The sequence below is a fragment of the Passer domesticus genome, chromosome 22 (genome assembly GCF_036417665.1).
Source record: "Passer domesticus isolate bPasDom1 chromosome 22, bPasDom1.hap1, whole genome shotgun sequence".
NCBI lineage: Eukaryota > Metazoa > Chordata > Aves > Passeriformes > Passeridae > Passer > Passer domesticus.
This window is the reverse complement of record NC_087495.1, coordinates 5288023-5311576: the sequence shown is the minus strand read 5'-3', so window position 1 is coordinate 5311576 and position 23554 is coordinate 5288023. Positions and strand designations below refer to the sequence as shown.

The 23554-nt window shown below is 46.6% G+C and overlaps 1 protein-coding gene and 2 long non-coding RNA genes across 3 annotated transcripts; 1 reads left to right on the top strand and 2 right to left on the bottom strand.

Annotated features, from left to right (window-relative positions):
- Positions 1 to 565: 565 nt before the first annotated feature.
- On the top strand, positions 566 to 14430 carry LOC135285201 (uncharacterized). Its single transcript, XR_010350178.1, has 3 exons — positions 566 to 793; positions 1348 to 1469; positions 13980 to 14430. It is a non-coding gene; the product is annotated as an uncharacterized LOC135285201 (long non-coding RNA).
- Positions 675 to 8511, bottom strand: LOC135285192 (uncharacterized). Its single transcript, XR_010350166.1, has 3 exons — positions 7596 to 8511; positions 6727 to 6801; positions 675 to 5690 (listed from the first exon to the last, which is right to left on the bottom strand). It is a non-coding gene; the product is annotated as an uncharacterized LOC135285192 (long non-coding RNA).
- TTC34 (tetratricopeptide repeat domain 34) lies at positions 8948 to 23101 on the bottom strand. The gene is made up of 8 exons (XM_064397162.1): positions 23011 to 23101; positions 20673 to 22255; positions 20330 to 20555; positions 18522 to 18714; positions 16961 to 17127; positions 16272 to 16539; positions 15236 to 15450; positions 8948 to 9981 (listed from the first exon to the last, which is right to left on the bottom strand). Exons 2-8 carry the CDS (start codon positions 22199 to 22201, stop codon positions 9463 to 9465), a joined length of 3117 nt encoding a protein of 1038 aa, XP_064253232.1. The 5' UTR covers positions 22202 to 22255; positions 23011 to 23101; the 3' UTR covers positions 8948 to 9462.
- Between the last annotated feature and the right edge of the window lie 453 nt (positions 23102 to 23554).

Sequence of the window (23554 nt, the reverse complement as noted above, 5' to 3'; positions counted from 1 at the left end):
TGCTTATAAGAATACATGAGAATATATAACCTAAAATTATAGATGTATTCACCTGATATTATTATATGAGAACATATTGCCTACTTTAGTTGCCTGCCCTATTTTTGCAGTGTTAATTAGTGTTAATATTGATGGGATGGAATGCTCTGGGCCACCTGAATAGATGATCCCATGGTTGCTGCTCCCAGAAATCCAGGGAGTGGATGTGCAGCAGAGCAGTGATTTCCCAGCTGGAGCTCTGGGGCTCTCCTGCAGGAATTAAACAGCTCCACCAAATGTGAAAACAACTCCATGTCCTAAAGCAATCTGAGCCAAGCAGGACGTGGCAGCATCTTTAGTGGGGTTTGTCTTAAGAGTTGTTGCCATGGAAACAAGGTCTCCATCTCTATCGGGTACATCCTTATAGATATAAATACATATATATATATATATCCACATCTGTCTGAGATGTGAGGGAAATTGTCTTCCCTCTGGCTCTCAGGGTTTGGAGTTTGCCCTGAATCCTTTGCCAATCCATAAAAAATAAAAAGATTTGAGGCAGTTCTGTGTCAGTGGAAGTGCAATTCCAGAGCTGGAATCACCTGTGTGTGAAGTGCAGGTTAGAAATGATCAGCTCCTCTGTGATCACACCTCACCTGGCAGAGGTGTGAGGAGCAGCTCCAAAACTCCTCCAAGACTGCTTAAAACATCTTTTAATTTTTACCTTTTTGGTTTTAGTACAATAAAGAACCATAAGTCTGGAAAGAGAGCTGTTACCTGGTGTCACCTCAGTTTCAATGTTTAGGTTACACAGGTACAAAGATCTATTTCTTCTGTGCATATAAATTAATCTAAACAGGAAAACTGACCTGAACCAAGATTTATAATGCATGTGTAAAATGGTCAGTTTAGTAACCAGAACAGTGCCCATTATTCCAGTCAAAATGCCAGCAAATGAGATTATTATATCATACACTTTTCACTTAAATCCAGAACAAAATCTGAAGCTATAGGGTGACACTAAAACAAAAAAACCCAACCCAGCAGCCTCTCCCTGGTGAATCAGCAGATGCCTGGCTCCAGGACAATGGCTGGATGTAGCCTGTGATTTATTGTGGCAGGGATGCTGCCCACAGAGGAGAACTCATTGTGCTCAGAAATAATGGGTTTGTCTCTGAGAGCCAGCAGAACCCTGTCATCTGTCAGCCAGCAGAAAAGAAATAAAGCTCAGCATTGAAATATCTTCTTGGAGCAGGTTGGCTGCCAGCTGTGTGTGGTGGAAATAAGTCCTGATAGAGGCAGTTCAGAATTGGGAAAACCTCAAAGTTTAGGTGCTGTTTCAAAACTCTTCTCTTGCTCTCCCTTTAGAGATGAGCATCCTTGGAGCACCCCCAGAATTAAAAACGACCAGACATCAGTGTTGTTATGCAGGAAAGGTACAGCAGCTCCTGCCCTGAGTTTCTGGAAGCATTCACTGCAGACACAAGCAGGTAAAAAAGCTGAAGTGTCTTACCTGGCTCCTGTGGTTTTTCAGCTGCAGAGGTGCCTCGAGCAGTTTCTGGCGTGGAACTGGGCTGTTTGTGTTTTCTGGCAGTCAGAAAGAAATGTTTATTCATGTTCCCAGCACTGAGCCCCTCGCAGGCTCTCCCCAGGAATGGTTCTTTGCAAAGTGCTGTGCCCAAATCTCCCTCTCTCCCCCTCACTCACACTCAGGTGGCTCCCAGTGCCCAATGAATTAAATGCTCTGAGACTTCTCAGGGATTTAACCCCTTCCAACACGTCTGAAATCACTCGGTTTTATATCCAGACTGGAAATCAGGTTGTGTAGCAGGGCTGCCTTTAAGAGGACAAGGTGATTTCCTGGCTTCTCAGCATTTGGAGAATTCTCTTCTATTACAGTAATTAATTCTTAGGAAAGTTCTCATTTCCCCTGAGGTGCTTTACCTTTTTCCCCAAGAGGTTTTTCAAGACTTCTGGAATGCAGTGTCTCATTTTCACACCCAATTTCAGTATTGTAATTATTTCAATATTGCAATTATATTCTTAATGAAAATAAACGCTTCAAAATTCTATGCACACAGCTTGAAAGGTATAAAGGTATATTTTTTTGCCTTGCTTTGCTGTATAGGAAGACAGATTCCAAACAAAATAAATCTCAGATATGTTACCTTGAATTATTTTCAGTTACAGAGCACATGCAAGTTTCAGCTGTTCCATTAAATGTACTGCGTTAAAATATGACAAGGAGATGATTCCTGTTTCCAAGGAAAGCTGTTCAGATCAGTTGAAAAGTTAGAGTATCTAACCCTAGTCCTGTATTTAAACACCAGGCACTTTATTTAATGCAACACAGAAGTCCAAGCCATAAAATCCTCTTCAATAAATTATTACACTTGGTTTCAGCAAGACTGTGAAATGCTGGACTACCAAAACCCTTATAAATGTGCTTAATTTTCAGCAAAATTCCCATTTTCACCCAGCCCTTTCCTTTCCCTTGTGTTCCCACTGGCAATTAGGATGCTGTGGGGGAAATCAGGGGCTTGGCATCCTTCAGCCCGAGGGCTGAACTTAGCCCTGCATGGACAGTGAGTGTGAGGGGGCCAGGGCCAGGGGCTGGGGACAGGGACAGGGACAAGGGCCAGGGACAATGTGCAGCTCTGTGACAATAATGGAAAATGTACAAATAATGTCATCTTCAAAGCGCCGTGTACCCGGAACGAAGAGGTACTGACAAGCATCTGAAAGAGAGAATTATCCCCATTTTACAGATGAAAGGGAGTCACACAGAGAATCAAAGTCAAGATTAGATTAATAGACATTGATGCCAGAGGAGCTATTATGTCTTGTCTGGCATCTGGCAGAACAGAGCAGAGAATTTCACACAGATTGCTCCATTAAATCCCTAATCTCTGTTTGGGCTGAGGAAAGACCTCCAGAGCTGCCACAAAGACACTGCACCATCCTCAAATGAGTTACTTGTGGGGCACTACTGGAAGTTCACATCCTCTCCCAGCAGGAATTTATTTAACTTCCTGCTGCCTCAGCTAATTTTGTTTGAATAATATTTTTAAGAGCCTCCCCCCTTCATATCACCTGAAATCTCCTTTGCATTTGTGCTTCCTCGAGGTGATCATTGAGTTGTTCTTTTAATGTGGGAGATTGAGGGCCAAAAGGAGGTTGGAGTGGGAAAAATTTAATCTTGTTAAAAGAATTCTTTTCTTTCCAGTGAGAATAATCAATCACTGGAAGAGCCTCCCCAGGGACATGATAAGGTCCCCCTCACTGGAAGTTTCTGAGATTTCCCAGGCTGAGCAGGGTCCTGGATAATCTTATCTAGAACCCCTTTCCCACTGGAGCTCACATGACCTTTTGGTGTCCCTTCCAACCTGGGCTGTTCCATGACTCTGTGTAAAAGGTTTTGTGCATAGGAACTGATGTAAGTGTGTGCTTAAAAGTTGTGTTGGATCAGGTCCTGGGGCCCAAATCCAGCACCAGTCCGAGTGAATGTTCCCAGTTTCCCTGCTGAGAATGGTTTGGATCTTTCCAAATGACACAGTCTATTCTGAGCTGTCACTTCCGTGGCATTTTCCTCTACATCTGTGCTTGATGTGTGATTATCCTGCAGTTCATCAGGCAGGTTTATTAGGAGTCTTAATTGGATTGCATTAGCTGGCATTTAAGCCATCCAAGCCATTTGAGAATGCAATCAATTAAAACATCCAAGCACATTAATGGTGTGGACACAGGGCAATTTCTGTAGATGGCTAATTACCTGTTTACTTCAGGAAGCAGATCAAGAATGGCCAAATGATGCACGAGAAGAAAAGAAACAACATTGCAAAAAATCCTCTTGGCAAGGCTGCAAAAATTAGCACATGGCAAGGTATAATTGTTCCCATTGTTAAAGTCTGCAGTGAGAGAACAAACCCTGCACCGTGACAGGCACTCAGAGGTGTTCCCAATAATTTCAGATTGGAATGTGACTTCCAGAGAACAGCTGGAGCACATTACCAGTGCTGGAATGTCTTCTAACAGCACATCTGAGCTTTCTAAGCAATCAAGAAGCTCTCTGAGGTGGTCATTTCAAGTGGGGAAATGCTAATTCCTGTCAGTTTTCCATTTCATCCACTACTGATCTGGATCTGAGACTGGGGCTCCGTGGGGACTCCAGGTCCCTCACCCTGGGTCACCCCAAGGAAGGTTTTGGGGTGTGGCTGCACCCACCTGGAGATGAAAGCACAAATGAGGGGGATAACAAAACACAAACCAGGGTGGGATGGAATCATTAGCATCCTCCTGTGCTTCCTGCTCCCTCCTACAATCCCCCCCTGCCTTTACAGCTAAATTTTCTCATTTACTGGTGCAGTTCAGGAATGAGGCATGCAAACTGATTATGAGCTACTGCTCTTAATTTCCTTTAGAGTCCAGGGGGAAATTCTTATTCTCGTTCATTCTCTGCAACTCCTGACTCTTTGGGGCTGTGTAGGGAACAGAGAAACTCAAAAATGATCAGGTTGGGTGGTGACACACCTAAAGCCACAGCTGCTGTGGCACAGAACAGGTCCCCAGTGGCTCTCAGGGACACAAGGGAGGCTTGCCAAGGTTTCCAGGAGGTCTTGGCCATGCATGTAGTGCCCAAGGTAGACTTTGGAAGTGAATTAATTGAAAATTACCTGGTTGCACACCTTAGAGGTGAACGTTCCACACCTGTATTGAGTGTGGGACCCAAGGGTAAGTGGCACCAGGCTGTGACTTCAGGGAGGGCCAGGACAGGAGCTGTTTTCTCACTTTTCTCAGTTGCTGGTTCATTAGTGAAGCACTAAAAGCAGCATCACTGTGATCACGAGTGGTTTCCACTCTCTGCTGACATCTTTGGGACTGGCTCATGTTCTTCAGCCTCCCATTTGGGGTGGAAATTTGCTCCCCACCCATCCTCAGACATCCTCAGCTGCTGAGAGCTACAACCAGCAATATCAGCAATATCAGCTGTGTTTGTTTTCTGCCCTCCAGGCACTTCTGGGAGCCAATAAAGCCCTGCTCCCGTGCTCAGGGTTGTCTGTACACACCTGTGGGCAGGTGCAGCATCTGGAGCACTGACAGAACAAGTGGATATAGAAAAGTCATTCCTGAAATGCACAGCAGGAGGAGAAGGAGTCTCCTGAATCCCACAGCTCTGGAATGCTGTGCCTCCTAAATAATGAACTAATTTTCTTAAGGTGCCACTGAGTAATGGCTGAGTGAAGCAGCAGATCCCAGCACGGAGCAGAGTGGCTGAAATCCAAGGGAAGCAGCCAAGGCTCCAGAGGCAGGCTCCAGTGCCAGTGATCATTTCATGCACCACATTCAATTTCTGGTGATAGCGACTCCTCGGAGCCCTGGCAAATTGGAAACTGCTGGATGCAGCAGCAGCACAATGATAACAGTTAATCTTCTGCAGGGGCATGATGGTGAAAGAAATGGCTTTTAGATTAGCTGTCATTAGAGTGAAACATCTGCCCCTGCAAGCCAAGGGGACTGTCCTCACTTGGGCACAAGGAAGCTCATTAAATTAAGTTTGCATGGCTCTGGGCCAGAGGCACACTTCCACCACGCTCTGGGGCTGGGGAGCACAATGACCTGGGCTCAAAGGCAGGAAGAAGAATTCCCTGGAGATGTGTCAGCTTCCAAAGCAGCTGCAGAAGTTGGTTCCTGTGTTTGGGTTCCCTCAGTACCTGGGAGCACACAGCGAAGTGAAATAGGAAAAATTAATGGGAGTGATGGGGTTTAAAAGGAAATGAAACCTTCTGAGATCACAAAAGCTCAAAGTTGAGCTCTGCCTGAACTCTGAGGAAAAGCTTCCAGTGGAATATTTAATTCCAAACACTTTGCCATCATTTCTAAGCTGTTCTTTGCCTGCTGGACTGCAGAGCACGAGGTCAGGAAACTTCTCTTGTCTAACTCGATTTGTGATGCAAATATTCTCACATCTGATTTTCCTTTCACATGCTTAGAAGGAATGTTGAATACTTCAGAGGGGCAAGCCTGGCAGGGTGCTGTTTGTGCAGGAACATTCTCAACCATGATTTCACAGTTTTCTTTCACCATTCATTACCTGGTGATGATGTGCACCACGGTTATTGAGGGTGCAGAATATTTTAAAGGAACAAAATTTATGGAGAGCAAGGAAATAGTTGGTAGTGTCTGTACAGAGCTCAGAGCTGAATAAACTACAGATATTTAAGCTGTAATTAATTAATGACTGCAGCTTCAAGCTGGATTACAAACAGATATCCAGTTTCATCTTTTATTAGGCAGTATTTTCTTCTTGATTACATCAATCTTGATTAATATAAGTATATTTTAATTCTTCACAATTGTGTGACATTTCCAGCAGAATTCCTTGAGGATGTGTCCTACAGCACATTGTACAAGCAGCAATAAAGTTCCTTTTCTAAGTATTCAGCCTTGGGCTGCTTGCACAGGGTGAGGGAAGGGTTTCAAAGCAGTGTGAAAGAGCTCCTCAATCCCCAGGATTTGCAGTTTAACATTAAAAAAAGGTACAGAAATTATAATTGCAGGTTTTTCTGCCAGATTCTTCTATCTGGAAGAAGTAGAACCAGTTTTTGTTGTTGTTGTGGTGTTTTGTTTTGGTTTTGTGGGGTTTTTTGGTGTTTTTGTTTGTTTGTCATTTTTTTGGTTTAGAAAATGGCTTTTATCTAATCACAGAATTATGAACTTGTTTGAGTTGGGAGGGAACTTAAAGCTCACCTGATTCTACCCCTGCCATGGGCAGGGACACCTCCCACTATCCCAGGTTGCTCCAAGCCCTCTCCTAGAAATTGGCTGGAAGACTAAGAACACAGCTGAGAATTAAAGAATAAATCAGCAGCTTGGGTACAGGCAAAGGAATTTAGTGGGCACAGACAGAGGACAAGGAAAACAAAATAAACCAATGGAAATGCTGATGAGAAGAGTCAGAAGCTGCTGGGAGAAGCAGCCATTCCTCGTGGCCATGAGGAATAGACAGCCACCTGAAAAGGAATATTTCCTCAGGACAACTCTCTAGCAGTCTTGCAGGGATGCCTGTGGTCCTTACTTTTAATGAAAAAAAAATATTTTGGGGCAATAAATGCATTCTGTCCAAGAGAATACATTGCTTAACCAAAAAAAAAAAAAAAAAAAAAAACAAACAAAAAAAAAACAAAAAAAAACCAAAAAAAAAAACCCAAAACAAACAGGCCAAAATGCCCCAAACTTCCAGACTAATGGACGGAATATTACTCTGGGGGACAGGGCAACTGGATTGTCTTCCCAGTGCTTTCCATGGTCTGAAAAAAGTGGGATATCTTGTTTTTACATAATGGAAAGACTTGCAGAAAAAATTACAAACCCTTAAACAACCACTTCTCAAAAATTTTCTTGAGACAGAATTTCCTGTCTGTTGGTTACTACTGGAAGGAAAACACGATCAATTATTTTTTCCAGCTTGCAAATGGAGCCAACAGTTGTTTAAGGATATCATTTCATGCTTGGAAAGAAGCTCTCCCACAGCATCTTGATGCCCATTATGGGGAAAAAGCCTCATCAGTGTCACTAGGATTAAAATTTAATTTGAAGGGCAAGAAGCCCAGTCTTACCTGTGCTCTTAGGGCAGAAAAAAGGAGCATGCAGAGAAGAGGAGAAGGTGGAAGGTTCCAGGTGGTATCATTGCTATGGGCTGATCCCACGGCTGCTGAATGAAGTTCCACCATGGAATGTTGCCTTTGAGAGAACAGCTCAACAAAAAAAGGAGAATGCTCCCTCTTCCCTTTCATCCTAATCAAAGCAGCAGAGCACTCCTCAGCATTGCTTTAATCTTTGTTTTCAGCAGTAGTTTCTGTTTTTCTCCATGGTTCTATTAGCACACTCCAAAAACATTGGGACAGCTCCTTTGGAGCAGCCAAAACAAAGGAAGGAGCTGCTGCTCTGGGCCCCACCTCGGGTCCTTTCTGCTTCTGGGCTGAGCTGAGGGCTCCCACCACACAGGTGAACCCCCAGGGATGTCCCAGCACTGCCCCAAGGCCACCCCAAAGCTGGAAAAAGGAAAAGGACAGCAGGACAAGCCCTGCTGGGCCTGCCAGGGGCTGATTTCACCTTTTTCAGCAGGGAGGAGGAGGAGGGAGGAAGGAATGCTGCAGCTCTGGGAGCAATCCCATCCTGGATGCTGCCTTCTCTTGTGCATCACCTCTTCTGCGTGAGCTGCAGGGCTGCCTCTGGGGCTTGGACACCCAGGAGTGTGAGGGATGGGATTCAGCAGCTCTGGCAGCCCCCAGAGATGATCAGGCTGTGGAGAGGTGATCCCTGTTGTCTGCTGGCCAAGGGAGACACCAAGGTGAAGCCTGCAGTGGATATCAGGGCAGGAGCTCCTGAGTGGATGTTTGATCTCTGTGGAGTCTCACCTTTCTCCTTATCTGTTATTTCACTGCCCCCTGGGGCAGTAGAGCAGTTTTATCTGTTATTTCACTGCCCCCTGGGGTAGTAGAGCAGTTTTATCTGTTATTTCACTGCCCCCTGGGGCAGTAGAACACTTTATCTGTTATTTCACTGTCCTCTGGGGCAGTAGAACACTTTATCTGTTATTTCACTGCCCCCTGGGGCAGTAGAACACTTTATCTGTTATTTCACTGCCCCCTGGGGCAGTAGAGCAGTTTTATCTGTTATTTCACTGTCCTCTGGGGCAGTAGAACAGTTTATTTGGGGTTTGTGCTGCCCCATCCCTGATATTGGTGCTGATCCTGGCAAATCCACTGCATTCTCACCAGGGCAGATCCTTCATCCAGGAGTGGGGCAGGAGAGGGGTGTAACACACCCCTTCAAATTAAATTTTAATCCTAGTGACACTGATGAGGCTTTTTCCCCATAATGGGCATCAAGATGCTGTGGGAGAGCTTCTTCCCAAGCATGAAATGATATCCTTAAACAACTGTTGGCTCCATTTGCAAGCTGGAAAAAAAAAATTGGATCATGTTTTCCTGCCAGTAGTAACCAACAGACAGAGCCTTCACAAACACCTTACAGGAGTTACTTTTGACTGATCCTTTTAACTGGCCCCTAAAAATAAGGCAAATTGATTGAACAGTATGTGTTAAAGCTCATCAAATGCTAGCTAGGAAATACATGATTATTATTCATGAGCTGCAAGTGTTTTGAATGTTTTCCTTCAGTAGGACTGGAACCCCTGTGTTAGAATTTGTTGTTTAGCCAGAAAAAGGCTTTTTTCACAATGGGGAGTTTACATAATCCACAATAATTTTAAGGAATCCTGAATGCTGCAATTTGCTTTTTTCCCTCATTGCTCTCTTGGTCAGTTTTGTTTTGCTGCCTTAAACTTTCTACTCCATGTTCAGTGTCATGCCTGTTGCATATTCATCATCAGCTTCTCCTCTTTCTTATCTTTCTCATCTCTCCTTCATCCTTGCAGCCTCCCAGAAAGCAATCAGACTGGAAAATCCCCAAACAGAGAAATCAATGTATGCTACAGCTCGATGCCTCTCTTTTGAGTCTTGCTTTCAGCTTCTGGAGCTCAGAACTTTTATCAATTTTGAGCCCATAGTCTGTGATTTTCCAGGCCTCTTCATAACGCTGCTTTTCAAAGTTACACTGTGCAATTTTGTGAAATATTTTGGTTAAACATTCCCTGCCAGGGCACTCAGAGATGGTGCCCAGGGTCAGGGGCTCGTCCAGCTGCAGGGCTTGCACGTAGTGCTGCACTGCTGCCTCCTCCCGAGCCAGGGCCAGCAGCAGGAAGCCCTGGCAGCAGTGGTCCCCAGCCTGTGTTTTTGGGCTGTTACAGACATGCCCTTGGATCACTTTTTCCATGTCTTTCAGAGCTTTTTCATATTTTTTCAGGTGCATCAGGCAGGCAGCTCTGCGCCTCAGGTACCTGGGGCTGGCCCTGCTGGCCAGCACAGCCAGGCTGTGGTAGCCCAGAGCCTGCTGGTGGTCGTGGCTTTTCATCAGCACCTTCCCTTCCTGGGCTGCTGCCTGTGGGGACAGAGTAAGCCATGTTATAAAGGGGAAAATCCATGTCATGAAGGGGAAAAAATAGGGGAATATCTAGTCTGGATCGGTCATACACACCGACACTGAGAAATGGTAGTTGTTTTATCAAATGTTGGAATTGCATCTAGCTGGAGAAACAATAATTGGCGTATTTTTGCATACAGATAAGAGTTCAGCTGCTCCCTGCACGTGGCCTTGGAGAAGAATTTTTGTCATCAGCCTCATTGCAGGTGACCTGGAAGGGCAGGAAAATCCTTGGAGTGCATTCCAGGGGAACTGGAGTGTAGCTTGTCACTAAAAGTTTGATTTTGGCTTCCAGACTGAAATAATTCAGGTGCCACCTGGAAAGGACCATGAGTGGATCCCTGGATTCTGGATTAGGTCTCTGTGTCCTTTTTTTCCATTTATTCAATCTTAAGATATGACCAAGACATAAAACTCTTGTCTCACTGCTCACTTGCTGTTATCTCAGGAGCTTCTGATATCCTTTGTTTCTGCACAGAATTTCTTCTGAATTTGTTTGAATTCCTTAGGAATGATGAACAAAATGCCTGGACCAACATCCCCAGGTGCTGCCCCACAAATGCCAGTGCTAAAAATGATTTTTGTGTCTCTACTGGAGCTTACCTAAGCTGTAGAAAAAAAAAAAAGGCCAACTGGTGGCTTTGCTAATTGTTAATCTTGAGTGCAATTTGAACTCTCTGCCCTCATCTGAAGGGAAAAACAACAACAAGAAAATAGAAAAGGCCGAAAGAGCCACATAATTTTTAGGTTCATGGAGGTCAATGAAGAAAACTCCATTAGAATTATTTGCCTCAAATGGATTTCTCATTATTCCCCTTTATTGGTAATAAATAAAGCTTTTAACGTGCTGCAGCACAGTGAATATTCAGGTCATAAACAAGCTGCCATCAGCAGCTGAGGGTTTGCAAAAGGCTGGGCCAAACAAAATGAGGCTCAAGCAAAGGATAAATATTTCCATCCTCCTCATTTCAGGGGGTAACTCCTGCTTGGGGATGCAGAAATCCAGTTAGCCCAGCCACTGTTTTAGTAGGCACACCTGACAGCCAGGTCAGGTCCTCCAGACTCTTTGTGTGCCCCTTTTATTTTGGCTGACTGAGGTTAGGATTGATTGCTGTCTGCCAGGACTGAGGAGAACAGGTTCTGCAGGGAAAGGGTCAATACTGCAGGGCGAGTCCCAGCACCTCATCTGAGAGCAGTGGCATGACATAATTCAGCCTGTCCTCATGGTTTAGGAGGAATTCTGCCCCAGTTATGTCATTATAATGCACATAATATATATATTTTGCTATTTTTATATAGAGCAATATATATCTATATATAATATAGATAGCTAAATAAATATTATATATGTAATATATAAAACCAATTATATATACAGAAATAATTATATATATATGTCTATTCCTATTTTTCTTAACATATTTGTTAAGGAGTCTCTCAGCTTCCACACAGAGAAATAGCAATAGGACTTCTCCCCCTGGCTTTAACAATTCTGGCCATAAATTTTCAGGCAAACCCACCTCAGATGTCCTGTGTACATTTAAAGAGCAGCACATTTGCTTTGTCCTTTGAAATGTTTTTAAGACAACTCCTCAGTGTCCCCTCAGTGGCAGGAATTTGACAAGGGATCAAGGTGGAATTGCAGCTGCCTGAGGAGCATCTTGGCAAGAGAAGGTGTTTTTTTGTCCCCCCCCCAGAAATTCCAGAGTTCTGGATCACATTGTTCCAAGGAACACAGGGCAGTTCCTCAAGATAGCTTGTGTTTGTGTGGTTAAATTGTCATTTTCAGCCTCTAAGGTGCATTTGTTGTCTCAGAGGCAGAAGAAAACACAATGGTTGTTGTTGTGCTGAATGCTGAGTCTGGTGCTGGAGGTTTCAGTGCTCTAACCTGGGGCATTTGAGGTTATTGCACCACAATGTTGCATTTATTCACTGAGCAATATTGCAATATTGCATTTCTCCACTGAGCCACTGCTTTGACTCCTTCCCTGAGAGTCCCCAAAACAAGCCATGAGATTGTGCCTTTCCTGCCACACTTGGAGGCAAAATCCCATCTGAAAATAAAGGATTCCCTCTCACCCTTGCAGATGGAGCAAGGTTGGCAGCTGGACTCTGGATTCTCCTTTGGCTCTGCCTGACTTCAGGGTCCTGAGTTGGGACATTTTTGGTGTGTAACAGGGAAGGATTAACCAGTAGCTTGGACATTATCTCCTAACAGAGATAAAGATGAAAGCCAGGCTCAGGGAGAGAAGGCAAGGGAAGCCAGAAGGACATGGCACAGCTGAGTTCAGCTGCTCCCTGCACGTGGCCTTGGAGAAGCATTTTTGTCATCAGCCTCATTGCAGGAGACCTGGAAGGGCAGGAAAATCCTTGGAGTGCATTCCAGGGGAACTTGAGTCTCCTAAAAGTTTGATTTTGGCTTCCAGACTGAAATAATTCAGGTGCCACCCGGAAAGGACCATGAGTGGATCCCTGGATCCCTGGATTAGGTCTCTGTGTCCCTTTTTTCCCATCTATTCACCTCACTGGGTGTAAAGGACTGAACATACACATATTTCTGTGACATTTTTGGTTCCAGTCCCTAGGGATCAATCTTATGACACGACCAAGGCTTAATTCCTTAGAAAGAAAAAGAGTGAGGAGTTTACTGGGCATGGAATTATGGCCAAGGGTCAGCCCCTGAGCAGTAAATCCCAGCAGATGGAATGATAAACTCTGAGCTTTGGGAGAGGGTTGGGTGTTTCCAGGAGAATTTGGAACAAGTCTTTCCTTCTCCACCTGCACATGCCATGAAGGCCATGTGGAATGGCAACTTCACCTAACTGTAGCACAGTCCATGTAGTTTTGGAGACCATTTTTTTAAGGAATCTGGATCTCCACAGCAGCTGCAGCCCCGAGGATCTGTGTGAGGGGTTGGGAATCAGTCGTGCATTTACCCCTGACTTAGGAAAGCCAAGGGTTGAAGCTGCACGAGCAGCAAGCAAACTCCCTTCCTCTGACCTTTTGCAGCTTAATAAATCTTTCAGATTCCTATTCCCATGGGGCTCTCCCAGTTGTTTACAAATTTCTCAGCATGGGACCCTTTTCACTATAAATAATGGGAGAATTTCGTGGCTTTGTTTTCCATGAAAAAAAAAAAGAGTACATCAAGGAGCTTTCTCCTTCCTCCACCCTTTCCTATTCAGCTTATGGAGAGCTATTTTTAGCTCTTCAGACCTGGCTCCAGGATAATGATGACACGTTTTTAAAATGCCTGTAATTCCAAATTCTCAAAAAAACAATGTGGCAGAAATGCTTTTGTGCTGGAGTGCTGAGACTGGGTGTGAACTCAGAACTCTTCTTTTCCTACCTGGGAAATTCAGGAACAAAGCAAACTCCCTCTCCCAGGGCAGAAATCCTGGCAAAGTCAGGACATCATTGGGATTCTTAGCATTAATTCTGTCTGCAAGCTTTTAAAACTTTGCTTTTACTGAGATCTCCCTTTCATAAACCAGAATAACCTGACAGGCAAAAGGAAGTGCTGCTGGGAAATCCTTTGAGACACTGGGCAGGTGGATGAAACAATTCCTTCCACACCCCAGAGAGCACACACTCCTCCCCTGGCCACAAAATACATCCAAAAACCCCCAGGTGCTTGAGTTCAAACATTTACTAGTTGAACAAAAGCATGAGATGAAAGAGAGAAATGTTTTGTTTTTAAATTTCCAACCCTGGTATTGGGCTCTGGTTTTGAAATCAGCCTGATCACACCTCTTGTCTCAATCTCTCATGATATAGCCACAGTGAGGAGTTTTATTTCAGACACAGCTGCCAAAAACAGACAGAAATAAATTTCTCTCCCATTTTAAAGGCTTCACTCACCTGTGGCACCTGTGGGTTCTCACTTGTCAGTGCAGTATAAATGATACAAATGTCAGTTTGATTTTTTCTTTTCATTTTTCTTTTCTTACTGACAGCAAAGAACATCCCTCCTGTGCTGCCTCAGAAGGGAAGCAGCATGGATGGACTGAGACCCCACAGAAGGAGTGATGTGGCAGCAGGGGAAATTCAGCTGTAAAATGTGTCTTCATTTACAGACACCTCCTTAGGGCCTCCCTAGTCACAGTCTCAATTGTTCCTTTATCAACTTTCTAAAGAGGAAAATTGCAAATTGCCTCTGAAATCTTCCAACTCTTCCCCCTAAGACTGAACTTTTTACATTATTTAGAAGAGAGGGGCTCTTTTCTCTGTAATGGGTCATGTCTGGGGACTGGTAAATTAATACTTGTTTACTTATATCCTCCTGCTGTTCTGTTCAAATACATTCCAAGGGCTCCTCTTGCTGCATTAAGGATATCAGCATGTTGTTTGTTTTATAACCTGGGAGAGAGCATAACAATATAGCTTCTCACCAGGGTGCACACCAGCAACAAATTGAATAAAAGGAAGCAAACTGATTCTCAGAACACAGAGCTTCTGGGTAATCAGAATTGCAGATGCTTGGCTGAGTGTTAAAGCTCTTGGCCATCAATCTGACCTTCTGCTGTCTTATTATTGGAGAAACTTTCTGGGTGTACTTTGGGGGAGAAACATGAAAAAATGCCAAGTAAAAAATACTTGGGGGGGACCAGAGCTTTGTGGCATTGTTGTGTCAGTTTTAGCTAAGAAAACCAGCTTCAAAACCTTTAATTTTGTAAAAATGTGAACATATTAGAAATCCTAAATGTTGCTCAAAAGAAGGATGGAAGCATTTAATGTCACTGAATTGAAATATTCATCTTCTTTTCATCAAGAAAATGAACAAAACATGAATCCCCCTTCACCAGTAGCCACCCATGAGCCCCATGTATCCCCAGAGTACAATTAGCAATGATCTGTTTGATCCATCTCTGCTGCCCCCACACCCCCTGAATTTCAGTGTGGGCATCACCAGCTCTTGTGCCAGGGAGACCAAAAAAGGAATCCCAAATGCTCAGATGTGGCAATGATGGATGATTAGAGACTGATCAAGGTCACTGCAGTGGAACAAGTTTGGCTCCAGCTCCCTGACCTGGCTGGAGGAAAAGCCAATTTGTGCCCTGTCCATCTGCTAAAACTCTTCCCACACACTTCTCGAGGCAGGGAGAGATCCCTGCAATCCCAGTTTTCCTTCCCAATTCTTTCCCCACTGAATCCACAGATGTGGGATCAAAAAAAAAAAAAAAAAATTAAAAAAAAAAAAAGGGGGCTGTACCTGAGCAAGATGCTGCTGTTGCTTGGTGTCTACAAAGTTCAGGAGAAAGGCCAAGTCCTTCTCATCTCTCCTGGCCAGGACACTGAGCGGGGCAGCTGCCCCTGCCACGTTCCTGCTCTGCAGCTGCAGCACAGCCAAGCGAGCCCTGGCAAAGTCCTCAGCAGGACAGGGGCCAAAGGCTTCCTGCAGGTGCTTGAGGGCCTCTTGGTGCCTTCCTGTTGGGGAACACCAGCACAAACTCCATAACCCATCCCACGGGGAGAAAGGTACCGAGAAACCACAGTGAGGCAGGGTTCAGGCAGCCAGTCCATGTCTAAAGGTGTTAATTATGGCATACCTGTCCCAAAGTGTTTTCAAACTTCTCTTGAGAAGTACCATCCAGCACCATCCAGAACCATCCAGCACCATCCAGCACCATCCAGCACCATCCAGAACCATCCAGAACCATCCAGAACCATCCAGCATCCAGAACCAATCAGAACAATCCAGCACCATCCAGAACCATCCAGAACCAATCAGAACAATCCAGCACCATCCAGCACCATCCAGCACCATCCAGAACCAATCAGAACAATCCAGCACCATCCAGAACCATCCAGAACCAATCAGAACAATCCAGCACCATCCAGCACCATCCAGAACCAATCAGAACAATCCAGCACCATCCAGAACCATCCAGAACCATCCAGAACCATTCAGAATAATCCAGCACCATCCAGAACCATCCAGCACCATCCAGAACCAATCAGAACAATCCAGCACCATCCAGAACCATCCAGAACCATTCAGAATAATCCAGCACCATCCAGAACCATCCAGCACCATCCAGAACCAATCAGAACAATCCAGCACCATCCAGAACCATCCAGAACCATTCAGAATAATCCAGCACCATCCAGAACCATTCAGCATCATCCAGCCCCATCCAGCATTATCCAGCACCATCCAGCAACACCCCTGACATTTCATATTCACTTCAATCCATTTTTGCTCCTTCACCAGGCCTGACCAGCCGTGCTGAAGGACTGGGACTCACCATTTGCCATCAAAACATCAATGTAGAAGATGTGATATTGTGCAGCCCTGCAGATTTTGGTCAGTGCTTTTGCCATGGTGAGAAGGTCCCCGAGGGTTTCTTCTCCTGGGACATCTTTGGTGGCCACGAGCTCGCTGAGAGTGGCCCTGCCATGCTGGAGGAGCCACCCAGTGATCAACCCTTGGGTTTCAGGCTTCAAGGACAGGATTGCTGGGATCACTGCTCCTGCCTGCACCTTCAGTGCTGAGAACAGATCTTGCACTGCCTCCTGTGGAAAAACAACGCCAAGGAAAGAAATGGAAGCAATAATTAAGTATTGATCATTTGTTCTTTCAGCTGCTTTCTGTTCTCTGCTGAACCATGGAAAAACTTTGCTTTTCCTTGTTCTTGTGCTGCAACTTTTCCATTTGCAAAGCTGATAGGAGGTCATAAAGGCAGATTTGAATGAGTGTTTGCAAAGTGCTTTAAACTCCTTGGATTATCACAGAAAATTGTGACCAAGGTTTAGCCCTCCTCTCCCTAAGCTTGGGAAAGAAAATCAGTAAAGCCAGATGGGCTGTTCATACACCCAGCCAAACTCAGAGCCTTTCACTGCCCAAATCCTGATTCCAGTGATTCCACAACAAATTCTGTGATGCTTTACACTCATATTGTTCAGAAAAACCAGCAAAGCCCCACATGGACAGTACCTTCTGCTGCCTCAGAGCGAGGTGAACAAAGCCTCGGCCGCTCAGAGCTTGCACATTCCTGGGATCCTCCTTCAGGACAGCATTAAAATCAAAAATTGCAGTTTTCATCTGCCCAAGGCGCCCATAGCATCGGGCCCTGGTGAGAAGGCAATCCTCAGCATAACCACCTGGAGGACAGGGATGCAGCCATGGTTACTGCAAGGATACCCACAGGAAGCTCCAAAAAAGCTCCACTTGGCCTGAGGATACCTCAGGATGAAGTACAGTGAGAGTTTTCTTAAGTGGAAGTTTCCTGTAGTTTTGTTGCAAGTGGAATTCCTGCCACGTGTTATCAGCCATGAGTTGGAAGGGAAGAAGAATCTGTGTCAGGTTGGAGTGGGAGCAGCAGGAATGAGAGGAGAAAGCTCTAAGACGGAGATCAGTGACTATGTGAGAGTGGAGGCACGAAGCCATTTGGCTGTTTTAATAAAGTGGGGTCAGAATCACAGAATAGTTTGGGTTGGAAGGGACCTTAAAGAGTCCCCAACCCTCTCCCACGGGCAGGGAAGGTACACATTGTTTTGGATAATGAGTTATCCAGATGGGACTGACTAATTCTCTGCCAGAATGAATATGCACTGGGATTTGTGATACTGAGCTGCCTTTTTTTTTTTTGTCCTCTGCTTTCACACAAGTGCTGCCCAAATAAACACATAGAGTTGTCAGAGAAAATCCTGGTCCCTCCATTCCCTGCCTACAGAGCATTTCTCTGCCTGCCATCCACATATCCCTTCCTTCCAAGGCAATTTCGATAAGGATCTTAACATGCCCAGGGTTGCAATCAATAATTGTGGCATCCAATATTGGATGATAAATCATCAGTGCCACTGGAAATATGTTTTCATAGGGAGGTCATCAAATGCAGCTGCCTGCAGGGATCAGCCAGCAGACAGGCTCCAAGCAATTCCTCTGCAGTAATGAGGCTTTTTCTCCCGCCTGATTTGCTCCAAAACTTCTGTACCAAAGGTTATTATCACTCTGGAGCTCTACCAGTTGGCTCCTCTAAAGACAATATCTATTTCTTAACAAGCATCTGTTCTAGCAGGTGGGGAGCTGATAAGCTGGAATGCACGGGCTGTGAAATGGAACCATCTCCAAGCAATTAACAGGGTTTTTATTCCATTTCCACGAGCCAGTCTCTCTTCTCCTCAGTGCTGCTGTCATAACATTTGCTCAGAGTGAAAGGCAGATTTCCATACAAACATGGTTTTACTTGGAACACGCCAGAAGAATTTCCATGTCAGCCTGGTCTCTCTCCCGAGGGAAAGCTGGGATAGTGAAATGTGTGAGGGGGCTGCATTCACTTCTTTGCACTGGCTGAAGAAAAGTGGGTGATGTCCCTGTAGAACTGAGCTGAACCCATTTCAAGGAATTTAAAATTCCTTATTGTTGAACTCCACCACTTCACAGCCTGGGTGAACGTGCTGTGTCAGCCCTCACTGAGGAGGTGACAGAGGGACATCCTGCCCACCCACATGATTTCCCTCAGGAGCAAATCCCCACGGGCATCCTGGCGTCCTACCTGCAGCAAGGATGGCAAAGGACAGGTGGGCAATGGCCTCTTTGATGGCAGCAGCCTCCTGTTTGCCCTTCAGGAGGGCCAGGGCTCGCCAGCGGCAGTGGCTCTGCAGCAGCTTTCGGTCCTCCTCCTGGAAAATGTCCAGCACTGGCAGGAGGCAGGAGGAGTCTCCAATTCTGATCAGTCTCCTCAGCAGCTTTAGGATTGGAGAGGAAAAGGCAGCAGAAAAAGAGTTGGATGGGATGTGAGGTTGTGTGTGAGAGCTTTGTGTGCTTCCCCAGCATCCCCAACTCTCCCTGGGGGTTCAGCCAGCCCAGGATCACAAATCTCCCTCATTTATCTCCCCAGCTGGCCCTGCTGTGAATGCAGGCTGGAGAAAACAGGGATTCTTATCTTTCCTCACCACCACTACAGCTGTGGAAATAATTCTGGGCAAATACCTGGTGCTGCCTGCTTTGTTTTGGGTAGCATCCACATTGGAGTGTTTTTATAAATACAGGATGATTGCCCAAAAAAGAGAATGTTCCTGTGGAACACAAGGATTCCAGTGACCCTTTTGACTGCAAAATCAAAACTAGTGAATTAATGGAAAATTAGGGAACTGCTGTAAGTTATTTTTAGCATTGTTATTGGTAACCTGGGAAAAGCAGGGATTCAAACCCACAAAGTACTGTCCTTCTGGAAAAGAATCCTGTCTGACCTTTGGTATCTTTGCCTCAACAAGCACTTTTTAAACATAATTTCCAAAGAAAATTAATCAAAAGATGGTTTTTACAGTGCTCAGGAGGGACTGGATATTCAAATCTGAGCCAGAGAAACCTGGACAAGAACAAAGTTATCCTGATGTACCAGACACATCCCTTGAACTCATAAATTTCTCTATTTTATTGATAGATAAAAGTGACTGGCATCAGACAGGCAGGTGGGATAAAAATATTTTGAAGAGAAATATTCAGATGTTCCATGCAGAACTTGCAGCAGAAGCTGCAGATGGAAATCCAGCCTCTAAGGAGAGCATTCTAATAAAGCCACACCCTTCATTAACAGCCATCCCAAAGGCAGAAAATTACAGCAAACTTTTATTTTTCTTTGGGAGCAGTGAAGTGCTGACAATAAAACCTTTCTCCTTATTGGTCAGCAGAATTTATATGGCATTTTAAAAAGAATACAAGAGTTCCCTCTGACGGCAGAGCCTGGGAATTCAGCTTTGTAATCCTGGGTAGGAGAGCAAACTTGCTGGAATGGCTTTCAGGGTTTCCAGCACAATTTATCAGCATTGGAGAAAGAAAACTGCAGACTGATATTGGAGTTTCTGCACTTGTGTTTTTCTTCTCCAATGCTTCATTAGGATAACTGGGGAGGTGGCACTTGTGCCTTCTTTCCTCTAAGGGAACATTCCAATCCCATAATGTTGTCCCCAGGGACAGGATGCTCTGCCTGGTAAAAGTGCTGAGAAATGCCATTAAAAAGCACGTGAGGAATGAGCTGGATTTAACTGGGAGTCCTTGTGTGGCCTTTTTGACACAAATTCCTGTGATTCCATGATTTTATGGCAATATCAGCCCTGTATTTACTCCTTTAAGTTCTGCTAGAGGTTCTGCATGTGGGCTCCAAGTTTCACTGTGTCACAGCTCTCCCTGCTGCTATTCAGAGAGCTCCTAACAGCAAAGTTTAGTTATAAAGGGGAAATGCACCCAAACCACTGAACACAGGGATTAATCTGTAATTTCACTGTGGAATGGGAAAAAAATCTGGCAAAGCTGTTGAGGAGGGAATGACCCCGAGGATGAGGCTTTCCAGGTGCTCCTTACCTGGTTGCCATCATACAAAAAGCCTCTCTTGAGCTGCAGCAGGGCCAGCCTGGCCAGCACAGGAGCCCTCTGGGGGTTTCTGGAGAGGGCCAGTGACAGCATCTTGTGGGCTTCTTCCCCACGGCCCATCTGGTACAGGGCATCAGCACACAGGATCTGGGATGCCTCATCGGAGCTGTCCAGCTCCACCAAGAGAGAAGCCAGCTGGAAAACCCCAGGGGCATCTCTGGAGGGGAAAAACAAAAGCCAATTAAAAAAAAAAAAACAAAACACCTTCAAGGTTAGGAATGTGCACAGCCCTGTTTGCCTTTTCTGAAAGGAAACTGAGCTGCCTCCTGGCTACCTCTTCTTCTGGAGCATCATCTGTCCTTCCTCCTGGAGGACCTTCAGCAGCAATCCCCTCTGGTTCCATGGCACGTAGGACTTGATGGTGAAGATGGTTTCATCCAGCTTTAACTGGCAAGCTGTGATATAATCCAGGGCTGTCAAGTAATTGCTGCCACCAGAAATTCGGATCAGCCCACGCCCACACAGGGCTTTGATGCAGCTGTTGGGATGTGGGGACTCGTGCTCGATGACCCTCTGGAAGTCCTGCAGGGCTCCCTGGTGGTCCTGGGCGTGGAGGGAGCAGAAGCCTCGCAGTGCCAGCAGGGTGTTGTGGTAAGTGCTCTGCTCTGCTGCCAGCAGCTGCTCACACATGTCCAGGGCGGCCCCGGGGTGTCCCTGCAGGAGGTGACAGTCTGCCAGCCGGACTCTGAGCTCCCGGCTGGACCCTGGGCAGATGTGCAGGAGCAGCTGGATTGTCTGGATGACAGGAGGGAGCAGCTCAGTGCCACAAGTGCCCCTGAGCTCAGCCCGAGCACGCACAGCCTCTCTGTATGCTGCAAACCTCCCCTCCAGGGCAGCTCTGGCCTGCTCCTCGACCTTCTCAGCATCACAGGGTGAGAAAAGCTCTTCAAAGCGTTTCATTGCCTGGGCAGGGTCTGCTGCAAAGGCTGCTGCTAAATCCTGCATCATTTCCTGCGTGCATCCTCCCAGGAAGAAATACCCAGCAGCTCGCTCCAGGAGCAGAGCCAGAACATCCTCACCTCTGAGATTCTCAGCTGAGAATCCCTCAAGGGCCCTGGTGCAGACAGCCACACACTCCTGAAACTCTCCTGTTTTTCGGAGGTGGGCTGCCCGTGCCCTGCACACCCAGGTGTGCCCGGGTGCCACCGCAGCCAGGAAGCTGTAGCAGTCACCCAGCCACTTCTCCGAGGATTTGCAGCTTGGGCTTCCCTCCTGGCACATGGAGAGATGATCAGAGAAAGCCTGGACGACCTGGGGCAGGTGCTCCCTTTGCCTGCTGCACACGTAGGCCGCTGCCTCAGTTTGGTGCAGCAAAAAGGCTTGGACGTAATCCATAATTCCCTTCCCAACCTGTGTCCCTGAGAGAACCCGTGCCAGCGCCCTCAGCAGCAGCAGCTCCATGGAACCCCTTGGGTTATCCTCCAGCAGGAGACTGCATTTTCTCACCACCTCCTCCGAGCACCCTCGCCGCAGCAGGGCCTCCAGCTCGTACACAGAGGCCACCAAGTTGTTGGGGATCAGGGTGGAGAGGAAAATCGCAGCTATTCCCACGCTGAGGGACACCACGGCCAGGTTCCTGCTCTGGATTTTGGGGATCTGAGCCTTGCCTTGGCACCAGGCCTCCAAGGTGGCCACCACTCGCTCCCAGAGCCCGTGGGCCATGGAGTTCACTCTCTGCACTGCTGTGGGGGCACAGCAGCTGAAGGCGGCCAGGTAAAAAGCCGTGGCTGCTGGAAATTCCTGCTGGGAGAGGTGCTCGTCCCCTTCCCCACAGAGCAGGGCGGCGAGCTCCTCGGGGGACATTTCCTGTGCTTGGGCCTTCACCGAGCGGCATCACGGGCGGGACATGGCCGGGGCCTGTAAAACAGAAATGAGGGGAAGCAGAGCAGGGTTTGAGCAGAAAATCATCAGTGAGGGGTTGTGGAGCTGAGTTTTATTAGAGAATTAGCAGTGAGGGGCTGTGGAGCAGAGTTTGAGCAGAACGTCAACCATGAGGGGCTGTGGAGCAGGGTTCGAGCTGAAAATCATCAGTGAGGGGCTGTGGAGAAGGGTTTGAGCAGAAAATAATCAATGAGGGGCTGTGGAGCAGGGTTTGAGCAAAAAATCAGCAGTGAGGGGCTATGGAGCAGAGTTTCAATAGAAAATAATCGATGAGGAACCATGAAGCAGAGTTTTAGCAGAAAAACAGCAATGAGGGGCTGTGGAGCTGACTTTTGACAGAAAATCATCAGTGAGGGGCTGTGGAGCACAGGTTTGAGAGAAAATCAGCAATGGGAGACCATGGAGCAGAATTTTAGCAGAAAATCAGACACGAGGGGCTCTGGAACACAAGTTTTTCCATTTGGAGGGAGCAGCTTTTCACATGCCAGATGCCAGCAAGCCCAGGTGCAGTGAAAAGCCAAGGTTTGGTCACTGCCAGGTTTCTGGGGGAGTAAAGCCACGAGGAGAAACACCACAGAGGTTGGGAAGCACCCAGCCCCCCTTGTCAGCGTTCCCTGCCCATGGAATGAGTCTGGGACAACCATTTCATAAATCTTTAATCATCAATGTCGCCGCTGGCGGGGGACACGGAGGGGACAGAGCCACACCTTGATGCTTCACCCAGCCCTTACCTTTTCCACTGGCCTGGAGGAAGGAGGATGAAATCGGCTTTTTTCCACCAGACTGCTGCCCCTCATCCCGCACACCTGAGCCCGGCCCTGCCGATACCTGAGAGGGGACGAGCCCGGAGGGATGGAGGAAAGGAAGGAGAAAAGGAGGGAGGGAGGGAGGGAGAACAGGGCAGGAGTGTTGCCTGGAGACCGCAAACACTGCCCGGGTGTCCTGCGGGGCGGGGACGGGCACGGGAACCGTGCCTGCCCTTCTCCCTCCTTATCCCGAGGGACCGGGAGGGATGCTCAGGGCACGGCCAGGGCAAGGATCTCCTTCATCTGACAGAAATGATGGTTCACCTCGGGGAAAGGATCTCCACTGCTTTGGGGAAAGGATCCTCCTCACCTCAGGGGAAGGATTCCTCTCACTTTGGGGAAAGGATCCTCCTCACCTTCGGGATAGGATCCTCCTCACCTCAAGAAAGGATCCCCATCACTTTGGGGAAAGGATCCTCCTCACCTCAGGGAAAGGATCCTCCCTCACCTTGGGGAAAGGATCCCACTC